Genomic DNA, 22,257 nt, shown 5'->3' on the forward strand with positions numbered 1-22,257 from the left:
GTATCTGGAGCTTCCTACTCCCTTCCTCACAGTACACTGAGATTGATGCTAAGCGTTCATATCTTTAATGTTTGGTTTTTAAAATTTAATTGTATGTTATTAATGGTTGGTATTGAAAATGGTACGTAGCTGGGAAGTTACAAACACCCAACTCCTTTTTAAACCACTCAGAGATGTCACTGAAGAGCCGGAACCGTGGATTAGCGGTTAATGACGGCTGTTTTACCAGTTCTGAGACACCCTTGGCCGAAGGGGAGAGCCCAGCTGAGCTCCTTTACCGCGGCCCATTCCGCACTCGCTGAGCCCCGCGCCGCCGGCCGCTCCCGCTCCGGAGCCCCGCGCGCCCCGCCCGGCCCCGCGCGCGCCCGGCCCAACGGCGCCGCCTCGCGGAGGCCCCTGGCGCGCGCGCGGCCGTTGGCCCTGAGGGCTCGGGCGGGGCCTCGCCGGGGCCTTGCCGGGGCGCGACCCCGGCCTCACGTACCTCCGCTGGCCCGCCGGTGTCCGCTTCTCCCTCTCGGTCTCTTTTGGATTAACTTTGCAATGTTTGTAATGCGATTCATTCAAATGCGTCAGTTTTACATCTGTCTGACAAAGCACAAGCTGGTCTGGTCGTATTGCGAAGTAGTAGAACCTGGGGCTTTCCCCTTTTGAGGGAATAGACAAGCTAAAAATTTTTTTCAGGTTTCATGGTTAACTAGTTAAGTATTGTGTTTCTCTGTGTTCATGTCTCATTGTGTTGATTAATTAATTAATCTGTTTTAATTAACTGAAAAAAGGTGAAGACAGAAGCAATTCTTTCAGCTTCAGACACAGAAATTCTTACAAGACATAATAAACTCAATTTTGAAAAGGGTCAGAAAGACCATTTATTTATTTGGACGTTTCCCTTGACGGTGTGCAGATTGATTTTGAGGATGGATAAAGGTGCAACTGCTAAATCGTCATGTGCTGTCTTCACCTCAAATGCTGCTAAAGGATGGATGAAGAAGAGGGATGGAGCATTACAAGCTGCAAAATGGAATGCTTCTTTAGCTTCTAAAATCAAAACTAAATTAATAAGTAAGTCCTGTTAAAATAAAACTGAAGCTGTATACTGTACTTAGAATGTATGTATGGCTTCAAAAGGAATAGTAATTGTGTTTAACATGATTAGCTGAAATTCTGCCTGTTACAATCATTCTGTAACAGATAAGTATAAGTAAGTTTTCATAAAGACAGTGGAAATATATACTTTTAATATAAAGCTTTTTTCTTTATGTTGTCAAAACTCACATTTATTATGTGAATGTTTTAACATTTTACTTTGTAAAATTTATAATTTTAAAAATATTATTAAACATTTTTATGCCTGTGAAACTATCAATTTTAAAATGTTTTCTTCTTAAAATAACCTTATTTTTAAAAATCCAGACTAGAGCAGAATCTATGCATGAAATAAACTTGAAACAGACGGAGTAGTCATCAGAATAACAGCTGCATAAACTGTTTTATATTGGAAAGTGTTAGGTTTTCCTGCTGTGGCACCAGAGCCACAGATAAAAATGTTGTCATATAGTGGTAGTTCACACAGAGAGAGCCTGGAATTGAAGCTGTTGAAAATGATATTATTTTGTCTCCTTTAGATAATTCATCTATGTTTAAAGTATCTTTACAACAAAATAACAAAGCATTAGCTCTGGCTTTGAGTGTTGAAAAAGAAAATTCTCGCAAGCTAAAGAATGAGAAGATTTTTCTTCAGAAGGAAGTAGAAAAACTGCAGCTTCATAACATCTCGCTTCGTCAGAAACTAACCCGTTTGGTATGCTGCAAATCATATTGTTTAAACTTAGAGAGCTAAACTAAGCTTTTATCTTTTTTTGAAAATCAATATTACTTCTTAAAGTGGTGGCTTAAAATACATGTCTCAGATTTGTGAAGTTATATCACCTGAGAGCATAATATTTACATTTATTTTTCTTTTGTAGCTTTTTTAGAACTATTTTGTCTATCAGTGTGTATATCTATAGCTATTTTAGTCCCAGGTTCACCTTTATATTTATAGGTATTGAGATGAGTGCTCAATTAAGTAAAAAAAATTGCAGCATAGATTCACCTTTTATATCTTGTCTCTTCTTACCACTTAAAATATATTTTTTTATATGCAGAATAAAACTCTTATTGGAATAGATGCATTTTTGAATGAAAACCTCTTAACTGCAATAGAAATAAGCAGCACTTCTGAGGTAAGATGTGTTTTCAACTTTACTATATTGAACTTTTCTTCCAGGGTAAGATTTTCAAAGCATCAAATTGAGTGCAATGTTGAAATACTATTTGTGTTGTAAAACACTGACCCAAATTCCTTAAAACTTGGTATTAAACCAGTATCTTACAATATATTTAATTTTACTGTACTGAAAATTTAGGATTTAATCTGCTTTCCAAAGTGTCTGAAAGTTAAATATCAGTTAGCCTGAAAGAAGAATTATGTGGTTACAAAAAAAAAAAAATGTTTAGCACTTCAGTATGTAGTGAGCAAGCTACCTGCCTTCCTTGCCTAGTGCTGCAATAAATATCTTACATCTGGAAACTTAACCAGAAAACATAGTCCATGTTAACCCTTGTGTCATGGAAAAAAATACAATTAATTTTTAAAAAAGGAAAATACTGTGTTGTCTGTTCTCAACTTGCTTAGTGTTGCTCTGTGCTTCTGTATGTATAATGAAGTTTGTATGAGTTATAGCTACATTCAGAAAGTTTGTACATTCCTTTGGGATAAAAGTAGGTTATGTATTTTGATGAATTTTGTAACAAAATATTTTGCTTTAAAATTACTGCATGTGTTTGAATATCATGTGTCTTCCATCAGTGCATGTATCTTTTTCCCATTCATTTTGTGGAGTTTTTTTTCCCTGTGGATATTTCCAATACTTGAAACATAAGAGAATATTTAACTATTTGTATTTGCCTGCTGCTCTTCCTTTGAAAGGCTCTCCAGAGCTCCTTTCCGCTGTCAGGTGGCCCAAGCAGCCCTACTGGCGACAGGCTCAGGAGTGCCCATCAGTCAGCTCGGTAGGTGCTTGTGGAAGTGCCAAGGTGCTGGGTGTCTGTGCCTTCTCTTACAGCTGATCTTTGCACCTTGTCCTGGGTAGTTTTGAGGTGATGAGAAACCATTTCCTGTTTAATCCAGAAATCACCTGTTTGCAGCTCAGAATTTAGAGAGAGAGCGGTAGACAAGACTTGTGTTTGAGTAACTCACTGGATCATGTGATCTCACCAGCCCAAAGCAGGATTTGCTATCATCAAAAATACATTTGCCCCAAGACAGAACACAATATCATACTTGAGTTCTTGTTTTCAGCTATTATACATTGTTAAGAGAACATTTTGAACACTTGAATGTCATGATGGAAAATGTAATAAAAATCTTCACAGTAAAATTTTCTCTTTTCAGATCTGTAGAATTGCCAGCAGAGCTTCCTTTCATTGCAACAGTTAATGCAAAGCAGCAAGGTAGCCCTTCTCTGGGTGAAGCATCAAATTCTTACAAGTGTGCCACTAATTTGACAGAGGAAGTGCATTCAGATCAAGTCAAGTTTGCATCACTCTTGTCTCCTGGTACAAATAATCAAAAGTTCATTGAAACAGAACCAGTGGTTGACAAGAATAGATTTTTGAAAGGTATGATGTATTTCTGTGAAAGTGATTTATTTTTTACGCTCTCTGAGAATTCGTATTTAATAATTCATTACTCAATGTGCAATACAGAAGGTATAGTAATATTCATAAACTGTAGTAAACTAGTGAAAAATAAATGCTCATCCTTAAGTATAGGTGTCCTGACAATCATTTATAGAATAATACTCGTTGAAATTACATAGCTATGATAACCAAATAATAGCTCAAGTAGTTACAGAAAAATAGTTTTATGTCCAATTTTAAAAGTCCAACTTCAGTAAATTATGAATTTAGCTTCAGTTTACAAAATTTTTAAGGACCAACCATGGAATGTGTGTATTCAGTTTAAAAATAAAAAGTATAATTTTCCATACTTCTGGTTCAGCTTTCAGTAGTTTTATGCAGATAACTACACTCCATTCCTCTTTTCCCCAAGCTGCTGAAATTTTTCTCTTTGCAGAAAATCAACTGTGTGCAGAATTAAGTTGCAATAGTGCCTTCCCAGCTCATGGAAAAAATACACAATTCTTAGAACAGTCTGAGGAGCCTACAGAACAATGTCATGGTAGCTTATTGCCATCCTATGAAAATGCGACTGAAAGAAAGAAAAATGCAGTACTTTGGAAGCCAAAAACTCAACCTAATATAAAGGATTTTGATAAAAAATGTAGGCCATTGAATCTGCTTCATCATACCATCAACAGTAGCAGCAATGCCAACGATAGGAATTTGCAGGAAGGTTCAAGTGACTTGTCTTGCCTTACTCTTTCACCTCTTAAATTTAACAGTGAAAGTAAGACAGATTTTAACAAGCTGCTTTTTACTGACAAGATGAAGCCTGAAGAAACTATCTATGATGCTGATATGGAGTTGACTGCCAGTGATGCAAGTGAACTACTCACAGTTACAGCAAAAGGCAGTTATAAATTGCACCAAAATAAAATTAATAATGCCAGTTCTGACAAAATATTACCAAATTTCAGAAAAGTAAAATATTCTAAGAAGGATAAAGAAAAAATTAAAAGCAAGACTGAAGTCCATTCAAATCTGCATGCAGAAGAAATGCTCTCTAGGGCTGAGAATAGTGAAACTTCAGTAACTACTGATTCACAAACTCAGCTATTCCAGAATCAGACAGAACAGCTACCTACAGGGAATTCTGCAGAGCAACAGAATAGAACAAGTAAAGCTAAGGATTCCAGGAGGACATACCAGGTTAATGTAATGAATCCAAGAAAACAAGAGACAAATAAAGTAAGATTCTCAGAAATGTTTGGAGAAGTGGAAAGCAGAATACAAAAAACAGATTCATGCTCAACTGTTAACAAGATCCCACCAGAAGTTTATTGTGCTGAAAATTTACCATTCCAAGATAACATTTCTGATGTATTGGCTTTACAGGAGGGCTTTCTGAGTACAAATGAGAAAGATACCAAACCAACAATAAAGAGGAAGACTTCTCAAAACCTTTCCAAAGCAAACACAGAAAAATCCTGTAGAGAGGAAAATGGCCAGTATGGAGAATATATTTCAAAAAAATCTCAAGCAGAGATAAACCAATGTGACAACAGCAAGAGAAAACAAGACCAGAAGAATATTACACAGCAAAAAAACAACAGAAAAAGTAGTCACAGACAAGGTAGAGATGCTGAAAATGACAGCCGTCATAAAGTTAGTCAGAAAGTAGACCAAAAGAGCAGCCATTTTTCACCAGGCAGATTGAAGCGTACATTGGCAAAGGCCAGCCGGAAAACACGTGTGATACCAAAGGAAAATCTCACGCGGTTCTCAGTTTGTAAAAATGTAGAATTAAAACACAAGGATTCATTGCTTGCAGAGGCTGGACAGAAAGCAGCTGTAACTCAGCAAATGCAAGTAGCTTTAGTTACTCAGAATGGTGTCGCTCTGAATACGCCACAAGCTAAAGAGCAGGTTGATGGTGATGCTGACAGGTTAGAGAAGGTAGATTCCTCAGCTGTGGCAAGTGAACCCTCCCCCATAAGTAATTTTCCTGATAAGCATGTAAAGCAGAAACAGAGGTGTAGTTCTGATATTACTGAGACCAGACCAGAAAAAAGTTATTTCATGCATATTGCTCAGGGGAGTCAGAATATTTTGGATGACCAGGAAGTCCCTCATGAAATGAATTCCTTTGTGAGTAAGTTGAAGCCTGTGATTGAAGTTGAATCCTGTAAGAATATGCCATTTAAGGCAGATAGTTCTTCCCAGGAAAGTCTTCTTGGTATGGAGCTCCCAGCTCTTGATAACCCCAATGCTTCCATCAACTTTTCTAAACTGAAAAGCTCTGAAATCCACAGGCAAAATGATCGTAATGAAGCACCAGATGCTGAAAAAACAGAACAAAATATGGATCATATTTCTAAACAGAACAACAAAAATACTCTGACACCTTGTCATGGTAAGTGTGTGGGCTAGAAAAAGCAAGGTGTTTTGAATTAGGTAGTGCCTGAAATAGTGGTAACATGTTTTCTCTTAATTCTGTCCTCTCATTGCTTGTTAAGAGCAGATAAAACAGGAGTAGAAAAAGACAAGAATGAAAATCACCTAAATCTTCTATATCATGTATCAGTTACAATATCCTTTTAAATTGTGGTGACTAATATCTTTGTTATGTTTCAATATATCCCAAGATGATACTTAGCAGCGCAGATATAAGTAGTCTACATTCTTGAGAAACAATTTTAGTTAAAGCATGTATTCCTTTTTTGAAGAATTCCGTTATATTCACAAAAATGGGTATAGAAAGACAAAATAGCTTGAGCTTTTATCCAAGAGAAACAAGACAGGGCTACACTGTTCCCTTCTTAAATTGAAAATATATCTGGACTTAAAATTTCATTCACTGCAACTCAACAGGAATTTTCCCATATCTGAAAGTATGTTGAGTAGGTTTTTCTACAACTTGCCCATGGGCCAGCTTTGATGTGACAATCTATTTTTTAAAGTACGATACATAAAGAACATAAGAAAACTTTAAAAAATCTGAAAGATAGGTTTAAATTCTTCTATAATAAATACAATTATCATAATACAATGTAATGGAGTTAATAAAATGGAGTTATGCTGTGTACCTTCAGCATAGGAGCAGTAATCAATGTGGCTGAATTGCAAAAAACATATCAAAAATTATTACTAATTGAAGTTTACATAATGATTCACAAAATATTTAAAATGAAGCATGTAAACTGCTGTATTTACAGGGAGAAAAGCTCTCCAAGAACTGACAAATACTAGTATACAAATTCAGACTTCTGTACCTAAATCCCCCCAAACTTTAGAAGCTTCAGCAGCAGCAGTGAGACGAGGCAGACCCACTGTTTGCTACAAGGAACCCAGTCTGCAGAGGTAGGTGCACATCAATTGGGGCTTTTGTTCTTGTCCTTTGTGTACGTAACTACCCCAGTAAACATCAGGTGTTAAACCCCTGAATAAACAGTTGAGCTCTCACAAATCTTTTGCAAAGATACTTCAGTGTTGATATAAGGCTTCTCCAGTTAGTGTGGCAGAATTTCCATGTACTAAAGTAAGACAACAATAGTATTCAAATTCTAAAATATAGTTTGGACTAATAGAAAATAATAGTGAATCTTAATGTTTATCATGATATAATCCCCTTTAGAGATGAATAATTATGAATGTTATACTTAAAGGTAAATTATACCATAATTTATGTCCTTGTAATATAATGCCCTTGTAATCTTGTCAAATGGAAAGGAAATTTATGTACTAATATTATATAATTCAGTCATTTAAATTTAACTATCTCTATATAATATAAAAAATTATTTAAGATATATTAATTTGCTAGTTGGTTATATTGGATAAATTATTTTATAATTAATTTGCCTCTTATTATTCTTGGTAAGTTTAGTGGCAGAGGATTTTGTAGATTATTAAAAGACAAGACATAAATTGTGAAATAACTTCTGAAATTTAAAAGGGAATTTGAAACCCAAACTTCCATTAAGAAAACTAATATATTTGCTCTTACATAAATAGATCTAAATATAAATGGACCTTGAGGTTCACTACTTCTGAAAATATTCTGTGAGATTTTTGCCAGAAAGTTGTTGAGGTTTTTCTGTTTGGTTTGGATTTTTTTTTAAAGTATAATATTAATTTAAGGAACAGTTCCACTGTGTTGAGTGTGTGTTAGTAGGATGTGTATTCATGAGGTAAAGACAGAAAGGCTTCCCTAGAACAGGGAAGAGAGTGAAAGGATTATCCCAACTTACTTTATGACAAAGGTATAAAAAGCCTTTTTTTCTGGCAATACTGTGGTAGGAGAGGATGAATGCACAAACTGAAAAAAAATAGAGCACTGTTCTCATACAACCTCAAAATATTTTTTACTTCTGTGAGTAAGCTAACAGTTGAAGCAGTGAGTGAGGAAAAGTAGGAGCTAAAAGTAATGGAGAAAGTCTTCACTTTACCACTGGCAATTCAGAAATATTTATACCAGATAACTTATAAAAAATGGTAAGGTATTAGAGTCACACTTTTATTTTATTAATTCACTTATATGTTAAAATTCTACAGTATTATACACTGACACATTGCCACTCTTTTACCCCAAAATGATAAGTTCTGTATTTCTGAGAAATGGTAACTAAGAAAAAAATGTTGATGCCAATCTAAGATTTTAGATTGTTGTCTCCTATTTATATTACAGTTAAATTTACACTGTCCTGAATGGGTGCTGTTAAGTGCTCAGTGTAAACAAGTTTTGAATTTTTTTTACAGAAATATCACATCCTAATATGATAGAGGTCACATATTTCCAGCATTATTTTGGAAAGCAGTAGTGTCTTGCTTTTTCATGCATACTTATTTTCCGCGAGTTTAATTTCTTTAGTGTATCCAGCTTTCATTAGTGCTATTTACCATGTGAATTATTGTGATCACATTACTGTAGCTGCACATGTGCTTGATGATATTCATACCTGATGTTTTTTACTTCTTTTCTTTACAGCAAATTAAGGAGAGGGGATCGATTTACAGATACACAATTCCTGAATTCCCCAGTCTACAAAGTAAAAAATAAAGGAAATTTTAAAAGCAAATCAAAATTTTATTGAGGAAGAGAGAATTGCCTTTATGGACAATACTTCTAAAATGGGTACAATTGTTTATGTATATATGACACATTGCCACTAAATGCTAAATGTTTAATTTTGCCACTAATTGCTAAATGTTTAGCAATATAGACTCTTTGTTGTTCTTTGATTAGTAAGGTCTTCCACAGTGAAGTTTTCTGGAGAAGAACCTCTGTAAAAGGGGCACAGAATACTTTACTGAGGAAGGCTTATACAGGTGAGGCTCACTCCTGTTTTGCATCTCAGGTCAGTAATTTTTGATCTGTTCAAACAGTTTGCAGCATTTCTTAAATTATTAGAAAATATATGTTTTAATGAGAAATAAAAATAAACAAGCTTTGGGAATTGTACTGTGAGTTTTTCATGTTTATTTTGAGTGGAACCTGTTCTCAGTGCTGGTTGGAATGGATACATGCATACCAAATTTTTATGAATTTATTGAAATAGATGGAGATAGTCTTTTTTTGATAGTTGACTTTTGGATTTGACAGAATCACACTGAGATTTGAATAAGGAAATCTCATTGAGAAATAAATAATGGAGGGAAGTCAAGTGCCCACAGTATATGCCAGAGGTAGCAAGGAAGAAAAAAGCACTGCAGTAAGAATTCAGTAGCAAATAGGGTCTAGAGAAAGCAACACCTTGAGTTTCCAATTGAGACTGCCCATGTGACAAGTAATAAATACAATAATGTCATACCATTCAGATTTCAGGTTTTGTACTGCTTCCCCTCTGCATTCCATAATGTGCTGTCAGCTGACAGTTTTCTTGTAGTACCTGATTTGTAGATGCTACCAGAGGCTCACTACCTGCACAGCTTTTACACATTACAATAGATAAGGTTCAGGTTAATTTTGCAACAGAGAGGCATTTTTAATGAGATAGAGATCCAAATTAACTTCTTTTGGTTATAGATAGTGGTTCTTCATGCATATGCAGTAGATGTTACTAGTTAACACAGGCTTAAAAATTGATCAGACACATTAATGGAAGAAAAATCTAGGAAGAATTACCAGAAAAACCATTTCTGGCATAGGATGTTCCTGAATTGCAAATTTTTGAAGGCTGGAAGATGGGTCTGGAGAAGCCTTACTATGCCTTTTGCCAATTTTTGTACCTTTTCCAAGGACATTGCCCGGTTACCCTCTCAGAGACCAGTTCTTTGGTTAGCTTGACCTTTTGTCTAATACAGCATGTCTCTTTTTAAGAGGTGTAACTGATATTCTTAAATTTATAATGTATTCTTTAAAAGTATATTCTTAAAATACAATATATTCTTTTAAAAATTATAATATATTATTTAAAACATTATTTTAAATATACTCTTTGTACTTCATTGTAGATTACATTGTAAGCTGGAAGTTAATGGAGAAATTAGTGCTTTAACAGATGTTTAAGACAAGAAGGTGGTTGGGAGCAGATGGCATTGATTTGCAATCAGGAAATCAGGCTTTATGAACCTGATAGACTTTTCCAACTACCTTGGTGGGTGAGGGCAGAGCACTACATGTTTGTGTCAATTATAGTAGGGCTTTTGATATCTTCTCTGATAACATTCCACAGACAAACTCACAAAGTATGGATTTGTTAAGGGCACAGTGAGGTGAGTGGAAAAGCTGGAAGGTTGTGATTAGTGCCAAATGGTCCAGCTGGAGGCAAAACATTAGAGCTGATTAGGGTTTCACAGTGCTGCCAGCAGTGATGAACACGTTCACTAACAGCCTGTATGAGCCAGTGCACCCTACACAAGCCTGCAGGTGATCAGAAACTGGAAGGAGTGGCTGAAATACCCCATGGTTCTGTCACCATTCAGAGGATCTGGTCAGGCTGGAGAAATGTGCTGAGAGGAATCTCAAGAAGTTCAATAGGAGGAACCTACATCCCTCTCCTGTGAGTTGCCAGCATTTCAGCTGTGTATTTTGACAGAAAAGGACTGATACATATCAGAACACACTCCTGGATATGACTTTCAGGTGTGTCCATTCTACATGTAAGTCTGGAACTATAACCATAAACGCTAAGAGGCATAAGGGTGTTATTTACAAACAATTAAGTAATACCACAACTGTTTTCTACTGTGGTTATTTTGTTATGGTCTGTAGCCCCAAGGCAGCTTCCTCAAGATCCTGTAGGACTTTCCATATATGAATTTAGAGTTAAATATATCACTAGTGAGGGGACTAAGTATTCCCTAAACAGAGAGTTTTCTAGCTGTGGTTATCAGTTGCAAAGATCATGTAGAGATTGTAATTATACAGCAGTAAGTAGAGCAAGGTGTTTTCATATAGAACCTTGCAGTACAAATAGAGTATTCAATTAGTATGACAATTCTTCCAATAAAAAACTTACCTCATCACCCAGGCAATGTCATCTGCACTGCAAAACAGCTGTTAACATTATTTGGGAAGTTTCAGCAGGCAGACTTTTTTCTTTCTGGTACATGCTGTGTACATCACCACATTCACCAAGACTATTGTGAAGAGGTGCAGAAATGGTTGGGAAGATAGATTCTATCCTTTTTCAATGTTATTTTTTAGAAGGAAGTACACATAGAAATTATTAAGCATTTTCCTTGGCTTTTATTACTAAGTTTGAAATTAATTTATTTTCTGTTTAATTGAAATGTTCTTGCTAGCTTCCACTATTTATCAACATCAGCAGCTGTGACCTTAGAAACCATCAAGAAATACCTGTTAAAACTTGTGTTCCCAGTGCTAGCACTGCAGCAGCAAAACACAATGGTTTTTTAAATGGTTGTTTCTCTCTACTGCCTATGGTTTGAAAGCTAGAAACAGAGGCACATGTTTTATCTTCCCAGAAAATAAATAATCTCATTGGGGACTGGCTTAATTATTTTTTCAGTGAAGGTCCTGTTGTTCCACACAGCCTCAGGTGTTACCAGCTAGACTACTAGGGTGTTCCAAATACAAGCATGAAATTTTCAATAAAAGTAAAAGGCCTGGGGGTTTATGCCTTCATTTCTTCCATTCCTTTAGTATAGATATCCTTCCAAGTAAAAAAGTATAAAGAAAGTGGCCTGAAGATCACAGAAGCTAAGTAACTGTAAAATCATATTATTGCTACTGCCCTTCTTTCCTTGTTTTCTCCATCCTCACTCTTGTTGCTGAAATTGATGTTCAATAATAGAACACAGAGAAAACTCACTTTGTTATTTCCGAGGTTGCATTTCTTTTTATTGTTACAAAAAATGATAACATAAAAGCAGCATGAAGAATGTTGCATTGTCTTTGAAACTTCACTATATGTGATTGTTTTACCAGGTCATTTGATATATTAGAAGCTCTTTCCAGGAAAATTATGAAAAAGCAGCTCATGATTTTTGACATAAAAATCTATTTGTAGCAATCACCAAGAATTAGGAGAATTTTGCGGAGAATGAGGTAATTTGAACTTCTTTTTATAGTTTTAAAGTTGTTTTTTTCTCATGTTTACTTTTTCTAATTGAAATTTTGTAGTAAATTAATTCCATATATTTTGATTCTACAAAAAGAGTAAAGTATTTTTTCTATAAAATCTTTCCTGCACAACTAGCCCTTACAAATGGTTATGATACCTGAACCTTACTGCTGATTATTTTGTGAACGCAAATATAGCAAAAAAACCTCATTGGTCCCACGATCACTACATTGCTGGATTTTATCTCAATTTCAAATTACTCTTGGTGATATTATAAGAACCCGATAACAGTGCACAGTGTTAACGTTGCTGTTTAGCTCTGCAAGAACACCTGCGTCCTTTGAGAAAGTGCGAGGCACGACTTCGTTTTTCAACACTTAAATAACACTTTAGAAAGCTGAAGTAAATCAATATTTGTTGGAAACAATGTCCGTGTTACCACCTGACTCGGCCCCGCACTCCGCGCCCGCCCCGCGGCCCCGCCCCGCCCCGGATAACGAGGCGCGTCCAGCTGCGCGCTTGCCCGGCTGCTCCCGGGCCGGGCTGCGAACGATGGCGCAGCAAGGGGCCGCGGCCGCTCAGGAGCTCGTGTTCTATGTGAATGGGAGGAAGGTAAGTACGGGCCGGGGAGGGAGGGGCTGCTGTGCCTGAAGCAACCCCGAAGGGCATAGATTTGGCTTCCTCAGATTTATTCGAACGAGTGTAACCGGAGCCTCACACAAACCTCCGGAAGAAGGTCGGATGGTTGCATCCCATTTTGGCTAGCTCTGCTATGTTTGGGAGAAAAAGTGTGTCAAAGTGAAACACACTTTCAGCTGGGTATCAAACTTGGCTGGTAAGCAAACCCCTTTTTCCACTTGGATGTCTGGCTTCTCATCTTCGGTGGTGTCAGGTTTTCGGAGGCACAATTGAAAGCAAGACTTTAGTGCCCAAAGTTGGACTATTGAGCATAAAGATAATATTGCTAGGACTGGTTGTTGATCCAAACCAAGTGTAAGGAACTAGCTGTTTCTAAGTGACCAAATAAGAGATTCTGTACTCGATCAAGAATGTGGATATTTCTGTTGTCAGTTTCTCACAGCAAGTGGAGGTTAATATAAATAAAACTAGAAAAGAAATCGCTACTGCCGATAGCCTTACGGACTTCCTCTAATGTTTATTCCGGTATGTCAGAGTGCCAGGGAGACTTTAAAATCTGTAAATCATTAGTTAGTTCTTTATGCTGTCTTTAAAGTTCTGCATTTTTATTTCTAGTGTGGCCGAAGGTCAGTTCCCTCAGTATAACATTTCACTGAGCACCAGTTATTTTTAGTGCTTGCTAGGTGCCCTAACAGTTCTTTTCTGGAAGTGTATGTGTCTGAAAAGGAGTTTCCAGGAGTCCAAACTCTCCTGTGGTGTTTGGCAATTAGTGTAGTACTAGGAGAGGGAACCAGAGAAGGATTCTCTTCTGGCCTTGTGTGAATGTATTCTGTGCCCTGAATTACGAAATGCCTTGGTTTCTTAATTAAACTTTGTTTTTACTTTCTTGCTGTAGATAATAGAGAAAAATGCTGATCCTGAACAAATGCTCTTGGCTTATCTGCGAAAGAGGCGTATCCTTTTCTTGTCTGTTCCCTAAAGTCACTCATGAAAGCCTTATTCAAGTAAAATTCTAAGAAATTTTAATTCAAGGTTTAGTTACCAGATTAAGGAAGTTGTGATAGCTTTAAGATAAATCAACTGCACTAAATGATGTCTCTTTCTTAATCCAAATATTCTTCAGTTGAGCTGCTCTATTTTTAGCCTGGCTTTTTAAAGAGAGAAATTATGCCATCAGGCACAATGAATATGTGTCTGTGTTCCTCCCCTCCCACCTCATAAAGAAGTCTAAAAACCTAGGGGTCAGTAACTTGATGGAGTATGAGTCCCCAGGCTTTGTAATAATCTCTCTCCTGGTAAAGGGGAGATCTTGTGATGAAAGCCTGAGACTGATGGAATTTTGAGGGGCAAAAAGGCATCTTCTTTTGGTGGCATTGGAACATTAAAGTAGCTGTTTGTTGATTCACAGTTTTAGACTGGCCACTGTTCCAGATTCACAGAAATGAGCACTTCTCTCAGAAGTGTGATCCTTCAGATGCGATGCAAGGCAAATATCCTGTATATAAATGGGCCTTCTGGGAGAAACTGGGAAATTTGTTTTAGTGTTCCACTGGAATTTCAGATATACAGCTGGTTTGCCCGTTACATATTTCTTCCTTTCCAATTTTCACTTGGAGAAGTAATTTTCACTTCCCTTTTCCTGTCACAACTTACTCCTCTTCCAAAAGAAATTATAATCAAGTTTTCTGCTTTCTTGGGAAGAGGATTTTGGTCATGTAACTTCTTAGCTTCCATCTTTCTTTCACTGAATATTTATTCCAATATAGAACAGAATCCAGTACGTATGCTGATACCAAACAAATTCTGTGTTCCTTAGGAGTTTAGGAAAAAAGGTTGTCTCAAGCCTTAGAGTGGAATAAAGCCCAGAATGGAACCAGATAATTATTTTCCCTAATGACAACATTTTCAGTCTGTCTTACAGGAACTAAGTATGGCTGTGGAGGAGGTGGTTGTGGTGCTTGCACAGTGATGATATCAACTTATGAGCCAGCTTCAAAGAAGATACGGTATCCTCAACAGAATATTTTGAAACTGCAGAAAAATTTATGATTGTTGATACCATTTCCAGACATGAAACCTTAAAAACAGAGTTGTAGAACTTGTACTTAATAGTAGAAGTATCTAGAGGAAAGGTCACTTTAATCCAAAAGGAGAATGCTGTAAAAATTGCTGTTGATTCAGCTGTATTGTAAATTTGCTGAACTATCATACTCAAATGCTTGATTTATAAATAAATACTGATAGCCCCTGCAAGAGGTCGTAGGAGGCATTAATTTAAGATCCTTTGGCTTGACCACTGGAATGTGGCCCCTACCTGCAGCTCAGTGTGGTGGTTTAAGTCCAGCTAGGAACTGAGAACCGTGCAGGTGCTCACTCACTCCCCCCAGCGGAATGGGGCCGAGAATCAGAATGCTGAAGGAGAAGACTCTTGGGTTGAGAAAAGACAGTTTAATAGATAAAGCAAAAGCTGCTTGTGCAAACAAAGCAAAGTAGACAGTTTACTCACTACTTCCACCCTTTCTTCTTCTTCCCTCAGTTCCATATGCTGCACATGATGCCACATGACATGGAATATGATTTGGTCATTTTGGGTCATCAGCTGTCCCAGCTGTGTCCTTCCCAGTTTGTTGTCTCCCAGAGTCTCCTCTTTGGTGGGGTGGGGTGAGAGGCAGAAAAGACCTTGACTCTGTGTAAGCCCTGCTCTGCAGTAGCTGAACACCCCTGTGTTACCAGCACTGCTTCCAGCACAAATCCAGAGCACAGCTTCAAACTAGCTACTATGAAGAAATTTAACTCTGTCCCAGCCAAAACCAGCATACTGTCATACAATTGGTGGGAAGGTAGGGTAGGCACAAGTGTGTGTCTCAGCCCTTTAATACTGAACTCCATCCCTTACATCCCACCCACAGAAAGAAAGATTTTGAACTGAAACCTGGAGTTTGAGTCCTTAAGCTAAAGAGTGGAATAAATTGCTTTTAAGTTGAGAAAACATGAATCAAATTGTTAAATGGTTACATGTCATTGTACGCTGAAGTGTTTATTGAGTGGGGAAAAAACATTCCAGTTGTCCTTTTGTACAGTTACATTACATTGGAATGCAACACAAATGAAAATGTTTAAAGTTAATGAAAGAGCTAAAATTAAAGCAGACTACTGAAAAAAATTAAACTGTATTAAAACCCAATAATTTTAAATAATTTTATTGAAATTATTAAATGCTTTGAAGAATTTTCATTTTGGTGTGTTGCTCTGTAGGTGCACCGTTTGTGGTGACTGGGAGTGGGGCTGTGGCCGAGCCTCATCCCCAGTGGGCTACAGCTGTGTAGGTCAGGTGAGCAGCACTGACAGCAATGAGCCCTGGAGTGCCCAGGGGCAGTGACCAATCACCAAAGGGAACAGAGGGCACACAGGTGCAATGCATCAACATGAGGGGATAAAAGGCTGGGCTAAAGAGCAAGAAGGGCAGACACTTGCAGCCTTCTGAAGTGACATAATGTTACTCTGTATGGGCATACTCCTGAAGCCTTCTAAAGTGGTATGATGTTACTCTGTGAGTTGAAGCTTTCTGAATTGTGTGATGATACTCTGTGGATCATGGCCTTATCAACTGCAAGGTATGCTGTGGCTTATGCTGCAGCATTGTTCCTAAATCGGAACAATGGTATTTATTTTACATCAGAATTTCCTGTGGATCGGAATTTTGATTATAAGTTTGCAGCAGTAATTCTTTACTTTCTTCTGATGACTACAGCAATCTTCCTTTCCCTACTTTTCTCCTTCAAAATACAGTTGACAGATTCCTTGTGGGCAAGAGAGACAAGAGGGCAATTAGAAAAGGCTGAGGTATTAAGGAAGATGTAAATTCCATTGAATTATCCTTATAGATATGCTTTTATATGGGGGTCAAGAGACATAGCTAAAAAGTGATCACTTCTCATTCCAAATGTTAATAGTGGCTGCTTTGTATGTAAGTATGAGCTATGTCTTGATTGACAGAAAAATAATACTCAGACTTGTTTATTGAAATAATATTCATGTTCTTTATTCCCCTTTGTGTTCCAAAGACACTATTCAGCCAATGCATGTTTGCTTCCCATTTGCTCCTTGTATGGTGCAGCAGTGACTACAGTGGAAGGTATTGGAAGTACCAAAACCAGGATTCATCCAGTTCAGGTGAGAGTGCAGTGTCACTGTATAGGAAGATTACCGATTTCTTTTTTGGATGGAATGGATTTAGTGACAGTGCTTTTAGGGCATGGGAATTTAATAAGATTGTTGTTTTCCCTGCTAAGTGACAACAGAGGGCAACGTTGTTTTCTGGTGGTTGATTGATCAAGGCTGATGATGGATCTTACTTTAGTATTGACAGTCTGATCAAGTAGTTGATATGTGATGATTGTTGCAGTGGGTCAGGCTCTGCTCTCTTTGGGCTAATGACACATCTTGGACAATGTCCCTTTGGTTCATATTTTAGTATAAGTGCAAAATAGACAGAAGTGTGCTGAAAGTTACTTAGCTTCTTTAGCAACATGTGCAGCAACATCACACCCAAAATAATTATTTGCATTTGATATTGTTTTAAATGTTTTACTTAAAAAGTCTGGTTTATTACCAAGGCAACATTTTGTATGGCATCATCTATTTAAGAGAGCATTCATTAGAATGGAGATGAGTGCTGGAAGGAGTGTTGTTTGTGGTATTTCGTTTCAGGAAAGACTTGCCAAGTGCCATGGCTCCCAGTGTGGGTTCTGCACACCTGGAATGGTGATGTCCATATACACTTTGCTGAGAAACCACCCAGAACCAACTTCAGAGCAAATGATTGCAGCTCTGGCTGGTAAATATTGCCACTTTTTAGCTTGCAGGTGTTTTCCTGAAGCATTTCTTCAGGTGCTTTGTGAGTGCTTGTCTGTGTGAGTATACATGTCTGCATGCATGGAGGATGTACTCTTACAAGTACTTTCTAGAAGAGTGTGCTTTCTAGAAGAGTTGCTGCTGCATGGAGGCCTTGTATTCCCTGTCATTCTTTTATCCTGGAAAATGAAATACAGAGCTGTGGATTCTTTCAGGTGCTCAAAACATCCCCATACGTGTCTTTTGAAATGCTTAAAATCAGATGTGCAAAAATTATGTCATATTGGAGAATCAGCTGCATCTGAGCATCTCCAAGGTCCCTTTATAGCTGGTGTTGAGAATGTCATAAACCTTGCAGGACAGGCCCTTTGCAGTAGGATTAAAACAGATAGTCTGCATCTCTTGGCCTTATCTTCAGTAAGGGAAAGTGTGAGCATTTATTGTAGGTAAAATAGCCTTCTGTCATCTGTTGTGCTCTAGAGCCACAGTGGAGCCAAAGACATTTCCTGTTGCTGTGTGGTGAGTTTAAAGGTGTAACGTTAGTTTCCTTCACCTCTAGAAAAAAAGTCAGGGGGAAAGAGAACAATATTTTGAGTGGGTAAAAAATACTGTACAATCTCTTATTCTCCTGCTGACCTGGAGCCAGCATTCACTGTTGTGCAAATCTCAACTGTTTCATACTCCCCTTGAAACAACAGCATTTTTTGTCAGGAGCTGCAAGGTCCTAAGTCTTGTGCCACTGTTCTATTTTTTATTTTTGAGAGCTGACACTTCTCCTTGAGCTTAAAAAACACAAGACTCACATAAATATATGACGTTCTAAAGCCACATCTTTAGAGCAAAACCTTTTCTGACTGATTTCCTTCCTTCAGGGAACTTGTGCCGCTGTACTGGATACAGGCCAATCTTAGATGCCTGTAAAACCTTCTGTAAGGTAAGAAGTACTGGTGATAGGAGTGCTAGACTGGGGGCATCAGTGTATATGCATATACAGGCCATCAAGATTTTCACTGAGATCATCCCTTCCCTCTGTTTAAAGGTGTCATTCTGAGTAAATGGCCTAACCCCTTAGAAAAATTGATAAACAGAATTGAACATAATGTCTAGCCTGGATTATGAGAAGTAATCTGAAGTAACTCCATGTGGTTTACTGTGAGTTAGTACTGGCATGAATAAAAGCAGAATTTCAGTCCACGTTCTTAGAATTTATCACGCACTGCAATGTGTCAGAAACCTACCAAGGAGAAATGGGAGTGAACAGTTGGTAAAGGAAACAATACAGACCATCTGCATCTGCTCTCACAATGTCAAAAGAATTCTACACAGTGGGAATTATTTTGTATTAAGGATGTCAACATTTGATGACTTAAAATAATTTTTTAATATCATTCCTTTAACACTTAATCCTTCTAATTCAGCTTGTTATTAAACTTCATCTAGAACTTTATTGAAATACAGAGTCACTCTTATCTTAAGAGCTTTAACTCATTGCCATTCTGGGCAGTATGTCACTAATGGGATTTTCCTATTTTAGGAATCCATTTGTTGTCAAAGAAAAGCAAATGGAAAATGTTGCTTGGATCAGGAAGATAATTTGTTTGACAATGAAGAGAAGGTAAAGTTTTAAATATGCTACTGACCCTGCTTCAATATAAAACTTAGAGAAAGAATATTGCATATAGTATTTGATAAGTATGATATTTTATTTTTCCTCATGAGAAACTTGGAAATATTTTGAAAAATTGAGGATTCTATGTGTAAATTTGTATGGGGGGCTCTGATAGCACTATCTGTGTCAGACAGTTGGTATAAGGTAGTTTGGGTCTCCAGAGCTGAGATTTGAACAGCTCTTCAGGGTCAGTACTATTAATAGTCTGAGCTTTACCAATACAGTGAGAATTATATTGTGAAAGACATTAGGGCATATGTGAAATTTGCTTAAATCAATGATCAGTGATGCTCTGAGTACTGGTATCTTAGGAAAACTGCTGACTTGACTCTGAAGAATTGATACACTCTAAAAAGTTAGAGCTTTGATTGTGATTTTATGTGAAACCTCTTATCCATACAAGTATTTCACCTTGTTCTTAATTTTCTTTCAGTAATAGCTGATCTACCTCTTTGGGTTTTCAGTACTTTAGGTTGGCATGAAGCTACTTTGTTACAGTAGAACTACAGGAAGCCTGTCCTTAGTCCTTCAGTTGCTTCCTTCTGCCCTGTCATTTGTGTTAGCAGTAACATTTAAGAAAATATTATGAACACTTCTTTCACCTCAGCACCTCCAAATGATGCATGGTGATTTAAAAACAAATCCAAATGATATTGAAATTACTAAATTTTTTAGTGGCAGTCTATTGGTTTGGCTTTGCTTTTATTATTGTTTTGTGAAATTAATGATGAGAGAAAATTCTTGGTCTCTGCTTGTCTTCTTTTTAAGGTGTCCACCAGCCTGTTTTCAGCAGATGAATTCCAGCCCTTAGATCCCACCCAGGAGCTTATCTTCCCTCCAGAACTAATGGTATCTTTTGCTGCTTATAGACTATTTGTTGCTCTGTTCAGAATTAATTCTTAAGTCCTGCTTAGCAGTAATTCATCAGAAGAAATGTCAGAACGTTTTAATGTTATTATACTCCTTGTTGTACTTTTGCCCAGTAAGCTTATTGAATATTCGCATACCAAAAAAAAGTCATATTGAGAAAATGAAGCTGCAGAGTTAGATGTCAGGTGAGAAGATAAAGAAGCAACTTAAACTGAATTTTCAGTCCAGCAGCTGAAGATAAAAATACTTCACAGCAAACTGAATGGCAAACAATTTTTAACATTGGAAAACAGTTTTGTGGCTTAATAGTTGTGTTAGTCCTTTCTCAGATGGCCACCCAGATCAGAGAGTGTTTAGATTACCCTTACCCTGTGATTAAGGTATGCCAAAGATATAAACAGCTGGAATTGAAAGCGTTAGGCATCCTTAATTATTGACAGCAGTATTTGCCCTAGAAAAACTGAATGCTGTTTGTTTTACTTTATTACCATTGCAGAGATTCAAAGCCAGATTCTGTAGTTAGCTGACTGCTTCTGGAGAAAGATTGATGACTGCAGGACAGGAGTTCTTTACTGTGTGTTTGTACCAGCACTGGTTCACAAGCTATTTCCAAGTGATCAGTGCTAGAACAGCCAGAGACACTTAAGTGTATGCATAATCTAGAAGGGGATGCTGCTGTCAGTGCCATTGGTGCTCTCCAAGAACTACTACTAAGTATTTTTTAATCGCTTTTTTAACAGTTTTAGCAATTGCAGGATCTATCCCTACATCTTTTGCTAGGGGACTGTTTATTATCATTCTTGTTTATTAGCCCACTGGAATTACTTGAAGACCTTTCACCCACACAGTCTCGACTTTCACCATTGTGCAAACATTAGCCAGCATAACATTTCTGTCCCCTTTTTATCCAATTTTAAAGGACTGTGTAGAATTGCTGTTGTTTAAGAACATTTTTGACTTTCAGTCTGTTGTCTATTAGACCTCACTTCTGTCTGTATGTCTAAATATTTAAATCTGCCATGTTTCTCCATCAGAGAATGGCAGAAAATCAACCAAAAAGAACTCTGGTTTTTCGTGGGGAGCGAGTAACATGGATTTCTCCTGTAAGCTTGGATGAACTGCTGGATCTGAAAGCCACCTACCCTAAAGCACCTCTTGTGGTTGGGAACACCAGTGTGGGTATGTATGTGATCAGAACAGCCACTGTTGCTTTAGCTCCAGCGTGCATGAGAGGACTGGGGCTACGTTTGTGGTTCTTTTTGCATCTTCATCCCTAAGCTTACGTTCCAGTATGTGGGAGCTGTCGTTACGGAAAAGCTTTTGTCTGCGTCTATTCCTATCTTGTAGGACCTGACATGAAGTTCAGACGTGTGTTCCATCCAGTTCTTATTGCTCCTGCAAGGATCCCTGATCTGAATGTGCTGAAATACACAAATGATGGTCAGTAAATATTACTTTTTTCCAAAGTAGATGATTTCTTTGCAGTAAGGAATGCTGCACCATTCCAGAGTGCTGAGCAACTCATTCCCAAGCGTGCTTGGCTGTTTCCCAGGTCAAGGGGCTGTTGCCAACAACGCAGTGCAGGAGGGTTTTGTCTTCCTGACTCAGTGCAGAGCTGACCAGCAATATTATCTTGGGCCTTAGTGCAAGGGTGATTATTCTGGTAATACTGGTTCTGGTGATCAGTCATGCGGTATTTGCTCTGTGACTGCTGAATAGCAGAGAGATCCTTACAGAGCCACAGGGAGAGTTAGCATGTGGCATGCTTGGTTACATTAGAAAAAAGGCTGTGATTAAACTGGCGTCACTGATATGCATTGACTAATCTTGTTCTCAATCATAACAGCATTAATTATAATAGATTAAAAATGTTGTACCTCAACTTAAATGTTTATACTAAGCATGGAGGTTTTTTTAGTTAGACTAGGTTTTGGGTTTTAAATAATTTCTGGTGGATTAGAACTACAACCAGAACAGGTCTCAACTTAGTATAATAGTCTGAAGTAATTGATTAAAAATTACCTTGTACTAGCT

General features: G+C 37.5%; 2 protein-coding genes across 8 annotated transcripts in view; both read left to right on the forward strand.

Annotated features, from left to right (window-relative positions):
• Positions 1-907: 907 nt before the first annotated feature.
• Positions 908-9,124, forward strand: SGO2 (shugoshin 2). The gene is made up of 8 exons (XM_064718307.1): positions 908-1,059; positions 1,623-1,798; positions 2,145-2,222; positions 2,969-3,051; positions 3,434-3,660; positions 4,118-6,076; positions 6,879-7,023; positions 8,651-9,124. Exons 1-8 carry the CDS (start codon positions 915-917, stop codon positions 8,754-8,756), a joined length of 2,919 nt encoding a protein of 972 aa, XP_064574377.1. The 5' UTR covers positions 908-914; the 3' UTR covers positions 8,757-9,124.
• A 1,333-nt stretch (positions 9,125-10,457) lies between these two features.
• AOX1 (aldehyde oxidase 1) overlaps positions 10,458-22,257 on the forward strand; it is a 49,501-nt gene continuing 37,701 nt past the window's right edge. For 4 of the 7 annotated variants that reach the window (XM_064717920.1, XM_064717919.1, XM_064717918.1 and 1 more), the window contains exons 1-10: positions 12,646-12,803; positions 13,726-13,783; positions 14,740-14,836; positions 16,895-17,003; positions 17,541-17,667; positions 18,557-18,618; positions 19,219-19,299; positions 20,122-20,202; positions 21,258-21,402; positions 21,571-21,663. In XM_064717920.1, the coding sequence (XP_064573990.1) occupies positions 12,744-12,803; positions 13,726-13,783; positions 14,740-14,836; positions 16,895-17,003; positions 17,541-17,667; positions 18,557-18,618; positions 19,219-19,299; positions 20,122-20,202; positions 21,258-21,402; positions 21,571-21,663 (913 nt within the window). In that variant the 5' untranslated portion in view covers positions 12,646-12,743. Of the gene's footprint in view, positions 10,765-12,055; positions 12,176-12,645; positions 12,804-12,898; positions 13,027-13,725; positions 13,784-14,739; positions 14,837-16,316; positions 16,445-16,894; positions 17,004-17,540; positions 17,668-18,556; positions 18,619-19,218; positions 19,300-20,121; positions 20,203-21,257; positions 21,403-21,570; positions 21,664-22,257 lie in introns of those variants that run through there. The other 3 variants (XM_064717922.1, XM_064717921.1, XM_064717923.1) reach the window with 3 other exon arrangements.

The sequence above is a fragment of the Zonotrichia leucophrys genome, chromosome 7 (genome assembly GCF_028769735.1).
Source record: "Zonotrichia leucophrys gambelii isolate GWCS_2022_RI chromosome 7, RI_Zleu_2.0, whole genome shotgun sequence".
Classification (NCBI taxonomy): domain Eukaryota; kingdom Metazoa; phylum Chordata; class Aves; order Passeriformes; family Passerellidae; genus Zonotrichia; species Zonotrichia leucophrys.